Raw genomic sequence first — 12,020 nt, 5'->3', positions numbered from 1 at the left:
TAGGTACACATATATTGTATTTAAGATATACTTTATCATGTTTAACATATATGAGATGGCCTGCTATCTAGGGGAGGGGGTGGAGAGAAGAAAGGGAAAAGTTGGAACTGAAGTGTTTGCAAAGGTCAATGTTGAAAATTACGCATACATATGTTCTGTCAATAAAAAGCTATAATAAAAAAGGGAGTTGTTAAAATCCCCTTTTAATCGGCCACAGGTTTTAAGTGAAAGAATTCACTTATTCCCAAATCATTAATTGCAAAATTAAGGTTGTTGTTGGATAGAAACCAGTTTGCTAAGAGACTGACTTCTATAGGGGCAAAGACCTATTGGGAAATGGAATCTTATGCTGAGTGCTCACAAATTGCTTGGGCCATCTGAGAAGAAGCTTAGCTGAAGGAAACTGTTATATGTGCATCCTGGTAGGGAGTCACTGTAACAGCCTGAGCTGATCGAACCTGAGAATTTAGAATTTCTATGGGAATTGATTTGCCCCTGAATAGTGTTACTTCTCTCATCCTGGGAGGATTGGCCCTGTCTCTAACTCCTTGGAGCCTGGGAGATCTTGATCTTTGAGATCAGAAAAGGGGACACAATCCCAGAGTGATAATCTTAAAGGGAACACAGCTTAAGTAAAGGGAACAGTTTCCCTCCTGCTTCAGAAAACAAAAAGAATCCCCACTCTAGCATCTAAGAGTTATACATACTGGGAATTTCCCTTCCCTCCACTACTACTTTCCTGTCTCCTTTTGTATGTGGTTTCGCCCTTTAGATTGTAAGCTTCAAAGAAGGCAGGAACTGTTTTTCTTTTTAATTATTTTAACTAATCATCTCTCCAGGGTTTAGCACAGTGCCTGGCACTAGTAGGTACTTAATAAATATTTATTAGATTATATTAGAAAAAAACAATTCAATTACCATGTCCTTTGTTCTCTGACTTTTCCTTATCACAAAATCAAAAAAGGGGAAGAACTATATTATGGATAAGGGTTATTAATAAGGTCATCTGTCAACTCTTAAAAAAAAAAAAAAGGAAAAAAATAAATGTTACTCTAAATTCTAGTTTCAAATCTGCCACTGACTTGCTACACAGCATGTAACATCTACTTACTAACTCAGTGTTTGATGTTGATGGTAGTAATAACAGCTAACATTTACATAGTGCTTCCTATGTTCCAGGCACTTTGCTAAGCTCTGTGTAATTACCTTGATCTTCACAACAACATTGGGACCTAGTTGCTTTCATGAACTCTTCATTTTACAAATGAGGAAACCAAGTGAAGTGACTTGCCCAGAGTTATATAGATTAGGAGGTCAGATTTAAACTCCTGTCTTCCTAACTCCAGGCCTAGTACTCTCACCACTGTGCCCCTCAGAAAACAAATTATTAAGAAAAGAATTCTGTATCTGCTGGAAAAATTGGAAAGTAAGCTGGAAGAAATTAGACTTTTCCCTATATCTTATGCTTTATTCTATAATAAGTTCAAAATAGATATATAACTTTAATATTAAAGATCACACCATGAAAAAATATTAGAAGAGATGAAGATGGTATCTTTTCTCCTGAGAGTTAGCTTTCTCATTTATAAAAAGATAGGCTTATGGGGCAGCTAGGTGGCTCAGTGGATAGAGCACCAGCCCCGAAGTCAGGAGGACCCGAGTTCAGATGTGGTTGTTGAGGGCGGTAGCCCCTTGGTATTCTTTGTTTGATCTCCAACTTCTTTTGGTGCTTGGACCTTTGATACAAGATCTGGTCAAACTAGTTTGGGCTATCTGAGCTGGCCAGGATTTTACAGCCCCCATTCTAATCTACTCAGATAGACCAAATGCCATCAGGAAATTCCTTTTTGGGAAGAGACTTCTGTCTGTCCCCAAAAGATAACAAGAGAGTCCTTATCTTATTTACATCACTCTCAGGAACCTCCCTACATCACTGCATAAAAGAGAGAACGGGAATCTTCTCTTTGCAAAATGGGCCTTGTACCATGCAGCCATTTTGCCCACCGGCTCTCCGTCCGGTGTTTCCATTCTAATCAATAAAGACTATGTTTCCATACAGCATTAAGTAGCAAATTCCTTTGCTGCCGAACCCGCCATTAGTTACTTTGGGGAAGGAAGGAGAGAGAGAAAAGGAACTGACCCAGCTTTGTTTAGACCACAATTTACTCCTCATCATTTACTCCTCATTTACTCCTCATCATGGTCTCAGACACTTAACACTTCCCAGCTGTGTGACCCTGGACAAAGTACTTAACCCCAATTGCCTCAGCAAAAAAAAAAAAAAAAAGATAGGTTTAGACAAAGTAAATACTGATATACCTTTTGGTTCTGTTTTTAACATTGTACAATTCTTTTAACTGTATAACTCAGGAAGCCCATTCCACTTAGGAGCATAAATCTGAAATGCATTTGAAACCTCTTCCAGACTTACCTTCCCATCACCATTTTGTCTTTATTTGTTGCCTTGCTATTGCTGCTTGCCCAGATTTTTACTCTGTTGACAAGTTACCTCCTAACAATTCAAAGCATGTTTTATTAATTGGGGAGGGAAGGGAAGGGAAGGGAAGGGAAGTAAGAGCTAGGAAGGATTGCATAATCCTATACTGGATTTTAGGGCCCAAGAACCTGAGTTTGATCTTGTTCCTACTATTGTTACAAGTAGGACCTCGGGCAAGTGAATTTAAAATGAGAGATGTTCAATAAATATTGTTGAATGAGTACAAGAGACACTTGTAGGAAGAGGATTGCTCTGTCCTATTTCTGTTGGCTATGGGTTGGGCTACATCAAAGATTCCCCTCTTCACTGTCACTGTGGGACTCTGGGAGTCTTGTCTCCCTTACTAACATAGGCAGTTGTTTCTAAGCTTCTCCATCTACCACTTACAAGTTTACCAAGCAGGTAATCCTCCCCCTGCTCTGGGACAGCCTACCTTCTCCACTGAGGCATACCGACTGGCCAATTGTTTCCGCAGATCAGCAATATGATGATCACATTTCTTCATGTCTTTCTTGAAATTTTCACGGAAATTCATCAGGGGCTTTTCCACTTCACTATGGAGCTGATGGGAGGAAACAGTGGGAAGGAGAGAGGCTCAGTGCTCCAGGGTAACAGCCATTTAGAATTAGATTAGAAGAATTAGATAAAGAAAAATTATCCTGGGCTTTAGTTTCAATATGATACAGTAAAAAGAGTACTGGACTTGAAGTCTGGAAACCTAGATTTGAATCCTAACATTCAATTCTTACTAGAAATGACCTTAAAGACTAATGGCAAGATTTTTACCTTGTCTGAAGCTCAGTTTTATCCTCTGTAAAATGAGGAAGAGGACTAGATTTTCACTTCAGCTTTGTAATTCACATACTGGAATGTTTCTTTGCTCCTATTGATGAGGGGAGCCCTGAAACTCTTTCTCTTTTTCTCTCTCTGATTTTGGGAATGAGCCATGAGGTAGAACACTTGAGAAGCTCCTTGAAGGGAATCAAGATAAAAGTGGTTTATCTAGGTGGGGCTAGTTGAGTCCAGAGCTGGAGAATTCTAACCCTATTGAATTAAAGATTAGTTGAGAAAGCCTCATTCAATTCCAGCTCAAGCCCACCCAGCCCCCATCAAGAGCAAACCCCAGCTTGTAGCCAAAGCTTCTATTATAAAAAGAGCCAATTTTAAGCTCAGTCCTTGCAGAGGACCTAATATGCCATACCAAGGAAACTCTCTCTTTCCCCCTGGCATAGCAGCAAACCTCTGCCTGCTGAAATGATATTCTCTTTCAGTGTTATCTTCTTTTTATCTGTCTCACCTATTTCCCTAACAAGACTTTATATCTCTCTGTTGGGATTTCTCTACTAGAAACTTTACTTCTCTGTCAGGACCCTGTCACTAAGGAATTCAGTCTTTCTATTCATGCATAGTAAAGGCTGACTTCCCAATGCCAATAATAAACTTCTTTTTATCAGTCTAGCTTTTCGGGTTTGTGAATTCCTTTATGAAGGACCTCTACACCACCAAAAGGGGGTTCCCACAACTCCCTACCTTGCACCGAATCCTAAGGGGATTTAGGGGAGCCAAAACTCTTCATTTGGTTCCCTGAACGCCGAACCTGCCACTAAACTCATCATCTATCTCCCTGACCACCAGGAACGCTAATCTCATCATTTGTGTCATCTCCTGACTTAGTCCTCTTGCCAAAACTTCCACAAGGAAGGCACCAAAATCAGCCAAGTTTCAGTTCTCTCCAAGTTATATTTTCAGACATTTTCTATCATGCCGGAAGCAAGGCTATCCTTCCTCCCCCCTTTATACCATTTTCTCCCATTTTTAGCTTCCTTTAATGTGTTGTCTTTTACCATTAATATGAAAGCTTCTTGAGGTCAGAGACTTTCTTTCAGATTATATTGATATCCCCAAGCATTTAATAAATGCTTGTTAACTGGCTTGTTAACTCTAGCATTAACATTCCTCCTCATTGCCTGACTTCCCCTTTTCCTTTTCTTCTTTCTCCACTGCTCCCTTTCTTCCTTCCCAGAATGTAGAGACCTTCTATGGCACTTTTATTCATCTGAAATCTGCATATATCCCTCAAATTCAATGTTTCATAGTTGAGAACTTAGTTTAAGTCCTTATGAAGAAGGGTCCCCGAAACTCTAAAACTCCTTGAAGAAGAAAACCTCAATTTTGCCTCAGTGAGGGACCACGCCTGAGGGACAAACAGTTTCATTCTGTTAGCTAGATGGGCAAGGTTCAGTCCAGAAACTCATTGAATTCTACTCAAATTCCAACCCAAGCTGAAACCCACATAGGCTCTTTTATATTAGGAGCTTTGGCTACAAGCTGAAGGGGGCTAGTGGGTGGAGTTCTACAAGCCGGGTTTCAGTTTAGGCTGGAATTTCAATAGAATTCAATGAAACTGTTTGTCCCTTGGGCGGGGTCCCTCTCTGAAGCAGAGTTGAAGAGATTTTCTTCTTCAAGGAGTTTTACAGTTTCCGGATCCCTTCTTCACTTAGGTCACAAAACAGGATTATTAGCAGAGGGCTACTGAAACAGAATAGGAGCTCAAAAGGAAAGGAATGTAACAACTTACACTGTACTTTCCCTTCTTGAGAATTAAATCAGATACTTAAGAAATCATGAACTTTGACCTAGATATGGAGGAACAACTTAATTGGTTTGAGGAAAATATATGTACAATCTCTGACCTACAAAGAATTAACATTGATTTTTTTTAAAGTATGGAAGAAATATAGAGTTGTCCAGAGAAAGAATACGTGGGGAAAAAAAAGAATGGAATTGCCTAATGTCTTTTCCATCCAAATCAAAAGGGCTTTAATTTGAAGAGGAAAGGAAAGGGAGAAGGCTCTTCAGGTATGTCTATCAAAATAGATGCCATAAAGAGCAAACTGTGTCCACAAGTATGCTTAGAAAGTCATGGGAGAGAAAATCCAACCAAGAAACTAGGATTAAAAGCCATGGTAATATATGTCAGAATGAATCAGCCACTACTCAAATTGCCTGAAATTCTCCATACTTTATTTTTTTCTCTCTTTCAAAAGACAAAAAATAGTCTTGGAGCAGATCAAAGCTTTGTTTGGGCAAGCATTTAATTAAATGAGGCAGGGAGCATATCAATATCTTTAGAATTCCAAAGGAAAAAAAAAAACAAAAAATGGGATCTCAGCTTGGGAAAGAGAAGTTGGTGGGAGTTAGTACAATGGGTGATGGAAGAGAAGACATGGTATTTGTGATGATTTAAAGTGTTGTTAGGTTTTGCTCAACCTTAGAGAATTGGGAATAATAGATAGAAAATGTTAAATAGGCCAATTTTAGCTCTCCTTAAGAAAATACTTCCTAACAATTGGAGTCATTTGAGAATAGAATGGGTTTCTTTAAAGGTATAATGACTTCCTCCAAAGAACTTCAAATGTAGGCCAGATGACAAATCATGGGGGATGCTGTGGAGTAAGATTAACTCAGGTGTGAAGTACTAAGCCAGAATTAGAGATATTCAAAAAGTTTCTGATTCTAAGGCAAGCTCAAAGTGAGTTTAAAAGTGTTTTATACTTAGCCCTTATATGGAAAACCATAATTATTATAACAGAAATTAAAGTTTTAGGCAAGAAAGCACTACACCACATTATTTGTATATCTAGTCCTATGTTTTATTTTAACTATTAGCAAAGTAAAAATAGTAAGAATGAACTAGTGATTTATGCTTATGCTTTCCTATTAACAAATTATATCTTTATGTAGAAAAAATATATTTATATTATTTTTTTTAATATTTTAAAATATTTTTTAAAAATTTAAATAACCCATATACTGATTTGTACACTAAACTCTATCGAGATATTTGCATTTCTTTAAAATATTTTTCTATATGGTATTTGGACTTTAGTTTAAAAAACAAAAGTAGTGACTAGGGCTAACTAGTGACAGCCTTTCCTTTTAACAAACATTATATTGTTTGTTATTTTGTAGAAAAAATATAAATGACTGGATCATGTACTTTTACTTTTTATTACAGTTGTCCATACATTGGGTTGGCCTATTTTCAGGGTCCAGATTAAGAGGCACTACCTGAGTCCTAGAAGGACTCAATCATTTTCTAAAGAAAATAGTTCTTTCCAAGTTCTTGAAATTTTTCTAAGGACCTCTATGTTTACAGAACAGTTTTTTTTTTTTTTTTTAATAAAGTAACAGCAACATAGCATATTAAAATTGGCAGAAATAATTTTGTCTGGATATTTCCTTTTCCCCTAACACTCTGCTTTACAAAATTTGTTCTCTAGTTTTAGACTTTTAAGTCATGGTCTATGTCAAAGGAGCTTTCTATGGTCAGAAAGCAGCATGAAGAAAAGCAAGCAGGCACCTGAGCAGCTGAGTCTGTTCCACTAATCCCAAAACACATCATAAACTCTGTCCCTGTTTGTCCCATATGAGACAGACATATATGCCACAGACAAACTTGAAAGTATAATATGATAGTATCATATACTTCTCATTGAATTGAAACTTAAAAGAGACCTTAGAGATAATTTAATGAGCTCAAAAGTAAGAAGTATTAGAACCTATATTCAAACCTAGGTCTCCTTGACTAAATTCAGGGCTCTTTCTTATAGTTTCACCAACTGAAATTTTGTCTTGGGGAAAATGTCATCGTAGTTACAGCCTGATTTATTTTATGAATAAGCAAGACATAAAGTCCCTTTAAATATCAAAGGGATGTTATAATCTCTCTCTCTCTCTCTGTATATATATATATATATATATATAGGTTTGAATATAGGTTCTAATACTTCTTACTTTTGAGCTCATTAAATTATATATATATATATATATATATATATATATATATATATATATATATATATATATATATATATATATATATATATATATATATATATATTTATATACAGAGAGAGAGAGAGAGAGAGAGAGAGAGAGGGAGAGAGAGAGAAGATGGTCACCTTGGAAGAGAACTTGAGATGGACTTCAGCTTCATCAGCCAGACTTTTCTTTACCTGGGCCCAGGCTTCTCCTAGGGAGCTGTGAAAACAAAGAAATAATAAAGTAGAATTTAGAAAGAAATTACAGTATTCTCATGTACCGCATAAGGGACAAAGCTTATATGAGAGATACAAAATTTGGAGATTTAGAAAGCAATGACACAAAGGCCAGATAAGCCATTGAAATCAAGAGTACAGTAAATATACAAACACTAGAGGGCAGAGAAAATGTCCAAAACTGCACGTTAATAGTCTGTACTTAGGAAAGTAGGCAAATGAACTCAGTCAGCATGGGAAAGAATAGTAGCAGCAAGGAAAGGATTTTGTCCATTATATTCCTTAGGTGTCTTATAATTAATCCTCCTCTTCTGGAGAGAACTAATACAGAGAAAACCTGGAAAAGATGCTTTGAGCCAATATGCACCAAACTGAATTTACTTACTTTATAGTTAACACTTAATAGGGTATTTTTTATTTGTTTTTTGTTCTGGAGGGAGAAAATGTTGCATTCTTTCTTTTATTTTATTAAACCAAATTCATTACTTACTTTATTAAATAGGTCCAGCTCTAAATGCCTTTTTGGACACTTTGACAAATCATATTTATCCTCAAAGAATGAATATTTGGAAGCTCTAATGATTTAAAAGAGTGCTACAAAAACTTGTAATTGGGGAAAATCACTAAACAGGAATTCTAGAAATGTGAGATTGAACTATAGCACAGTTGGATTAAGTATGTAATCTCCTGAAAGAACTATTTTTCAGAATAAATAATAATAATAAAATTATATATTATTACATATTCCATTTGTTATAATATATAATTATGTACATTATATATAATAATAAAAATAAGCATTTCTACAGTACAAAACTCTTTACAAATATTATTTCATTTTATTCTCATGACATCTTTGGGAAGAAAGATACTATTATTGTCCTTATGTCCAATATTGGTAAACTGAGGCTAAGAGGTTAAGTAACTTCTTGTAGCTAGTAAGTGCTTAGGGTTGGATTTGAATTCATCTTTTTGACTCAAAGTTTAGCACCATCTAGCTGCCTGAACAAGTTTCATTTGCAAGGGTTCAAAAAACATATTACTTTGTAGTTACATCTCAACAGTAGAAGGAGGAGGATCAGGTAATTCTAATCCCTAGTTCTGAGCAGTCATTTATCACATAAAATATTTGACAAGGAAATATGGTTCAAATTATTTTGAAAGGGGATGGACCAAGCCTAGTCCTTATGGCTGTGATATGATTGCTAAGTGCACTTCAGAATACATGCAGCTATGACTGCATCCTATCTACTAAGTACATGATGAAGAAAGGGATGGACTTTTTATTGGCTGTTCAGTGGTCAGGAGTTCATACCAAAAAAACAACAACCAAAAACTCCCTGAGGAAACAGTCGTTTTTCACTTCTTGGGAGGTAGGCAAGAAGAAAAAAAAAAAAACAAAAAAAAACCAACCTGTCATCCTAGGAAGTTGAGGAGCCTCACACCCTCTTGCCCAAAAGATAAATTGTCCCTCAAGGAAGTCTTTTGTTGCAATTCCTACTTCTACCCAGCAGCTAACATGAAGACTCTCTCTTGTGGTGCTATCTCTTTACCACGTGATTAAAAGACCAGGACAAAAAGTCATAGCTACTCATACTCTGAAACCATATACAGATTACAACATCCATAAGGACTAGGCTTGGCCAGTCCCCTGTTACATTGTCACAATAAGCTCCTCCTGGCTCTTTCAAAAATTTCATTATCTCTTTTAGGGTACATTTAATCTATCAAAATATTTGCCTTTTGTTTTCAAATGACATCATGAGGCAACATATTGATTTGTTCCTGAATTGGATTTAAGCAAGACAGAACTGCACAAAATCATCAGCCTCACTCTCTGTTCCAGAGTCATTGAAGTCCCATGGCAAGACAAAAGTCAAGACTATTGGAGACGGCCCAGGATGCAGTAGATGACTTTGGCAACTCTAAGTGCTCCATAGTACCACTGGAAGAAATTATTCTCATCTGCCCATTATGCCTGAGAAGTCTTCAAATGCATGGAATAGACATTCCCCCTAATTTACTGATAGCTTTGAGGCTTGCCAGTTACCTTCTACCTGGTTTAGCCCATCTGCTGAGATGGTTTTATCAGGGTGTAGCTAATGCACATGTTATAGGTTTTTGGTGAAAGTTGGGTAAGAGGTGGACACCAAAGGAAGGCAGGTGAGCAGTCCTGAAAAAGGCTCAGGAAGCCCTCACAAGAGAGGTGCTAGTTCTCTCTGAACATTCCATATACCATTTACTAAATAGAATCCTTGCCTCTTGCCTTTGTCTAATGGCCATATCTTACACTTGAAAAAGCTAGCTTTCGGAAGTTATTCAATTTCAATCAATATCAATTATATTGATAAAGTTCATTAATATTTTGCTTCACATTTCTTTTCCTACTTGTTTTTCATTTTGTATCACCCTTTTAAACAATGAATTCCATTGACCTCATAAGTGAAATCTTTATTGCCTTGCTCCATGTTTCCTGGACCTGCTATCTTAAACCAAATCCATAAATCCATACCAAACAGTATGTTGATTTAATTCAGATCTGTCACCCATAGGGCAGTCTATCTTAAGTATAGAAAATCTCATTACAGAATAATGGAAGTTCAGAATTAGAAGAGACCTCAGAGACCATCTAATCTAACTGATAACTGACTTAGAAATCCCTTTACAACATCGCTACCAAATGACCCTATTGGTGAAAGGTTTTTAACACATAACATTAACTGGCAGACCATTTTACTTTTGTATAGCTTTCTTCATGAAGTTTTCCCACATCCCCTCCCCCTGAATAATCAAGCAGAAATCTGTCTTGAAACTTTTTATATACATTGCTATTCTGCAGCAAGCGACCAAGTGGAATAAATCCAAGCCTTCTTCCACAAGAAAGCCTTAAAATACTTAGAGACAACTCTTGTGTTCCTCCAAATGTTCTCTTTTCTCTCTCTCTCTCTGCTCTGATCTAAACATCTAAGTTTTTTCAACAGAGAGTCAACCTTCAGGACATTCATCTTCCAGCTTTAATTTGTAAAGAAGTCCCAACCCAGAGCAGATAGTTATGAATATTTTTGTACAAATAAGTTCCTTTGCCTCTTTTTCTTATTTGTTTATTTAAATCCCTTTGGGGCATATGCCTTCTTCTTCTTCTTCTTCTTCTTTTTTTTTTTTTTTTTGCATATGCCTTCTAATGGCATTACTATATTTAACAGTCTGGATGGTTTAGTAACTTTTTTTGACAGAGTTTCAAATTATTTTCCAGAATGGCTGGATTAATTCATAGCTTTACTAACAATGCATTACTATGTCGTTTTGTAGCCCCTCCCATAATCTTCATATTCCTTTTTTTTTTAAATGATCCTTGTCAATCTGATAAGTAGATCTCACACATCTAATTTGTATTTATCTTATTAGTAGTAATATGAAGCATTTTTTTTCCTTGTGATTGTTGATAGTTTAGTTTTTTTTCCTTTTAAGAATGACCTGTCTCTATCCTTTGACTACTTATCAACTGGGGAATGAGTCTTATTTTTACATATTTGAATCAGTTCCCTATATAGCTTGGATAGCAGAATGTAATTTGAGAGACTTGATGTAATACTAATTCTTATCTTAGCTTTGAGAATTTGGTTGCCTGATTATATACAGACAAAAGATTTTTTTCCCAATTAATCATTGCTCTTCTGATTTTATTTGAGTGAATTTAAAAATAGTATGTAATCAAAATTACTAATTTTCTCTTTTGTAATTTTTTTATCTCTTCTTTGGTCAAGAACTATTTCCCTATCCATAATTATGAAAATTATTTCCTCTCTTTTTTCTTTAACTTATTTATGATTTGAACTTTTATGAGTAGGTCCTATAAATTTTTGAAGCTTACTTTCATAAATTGTATAAAGTGTTGGTCTAAACTTAATTTTGCCATATTGTCTAGCAGAGGTTTTTTTTTTTTTTTTTTTTTTTAATGAGTCCCTTGAGATTTAGGTTTGGGATTAATAATATCACACCCCACACCAAAATAAGGTCAAAATGGATACATGATTTAGGCATAAAGGATGATACCATAAACAAATTAGGAGAACAAGGGATAATTTATGTATTAGGTCTTTGGAGAAGGGAGGAATTTATGACTAAAGAAGAACTAGAGAACATTATGAAAGGCAAAATGGACAACTTTAATTACATTAAATTAAAAAGGTTTTGCACAAACAAAATCAATAGGAACAAGATTAAAAGGGAAAAAATCTTCACAGCCATTATTTCTGATAAAAGTCTCATTTCTAAAATATATAAAGAACTGTGTCAAATTTATACATCATTCCCAATTGATAAATGGTCAAAGAATATGAACAGACAATTTTCAGATGATGAAATTAAAGCCATTTATAGTTTTATGAAAAATGCTCTAAATCACTACTGATTAAAGAAATGCAAACTAAAACAACTTTGAGGTACTATTTCATACCTCTCAG

General features: G+C 35.7%; 1 protein-coding gene across 2 annotated transcripts in view; it reads right to left on the bottom strand.

Moving 5' to 3' along the window:
• GAS7 (growth arrest specific 7) overlaps positions 1-12,020 on the bottom strand; it is a 270,755-nt gene that overhangs the window by 16,478 nt on the left and 242,257 nt on the right. For both annotated transcript variants that reach the window (XM_074312075.1, XM_074312074.1), the window contains exons 9-10: positions 7,462-7,540; positions 2,931-3,059 (exon numbers count right to left, since the gene is read on the bottom strand). In XM_074312075.1, coding sequence (XP_074168176.1) covers positions 2,931-3,059; positions 7,462-7,540 — 208 coding nt within the window. The remainder of the gene's footprint in view (positions 1-2,930; positions 3,060-7,461; positions 7,541-12,020) is intronic.

Source organism: Sminthopsis crassicaudata, chromosome 4 (genome assembly GCF_048593235.1).
Source record: "Sminthopsis crassicaudata isolate SCR6 chromosome 4, ASM4859323v1, whole genome shotgun sequence".
Taxonomy (NCBI): Eukaryota; Metazoa; Chordata; class Mammalia; order Dasyuromorphia; family Dasyuridae; genus Sminthopsis; species Sminthopsis crassicaudata.
The sequence above is the reverse complement of the archived record's forward strand: the minus strand, read 5'-3'. Positions and strand labels throughout refer to the sequence as shown.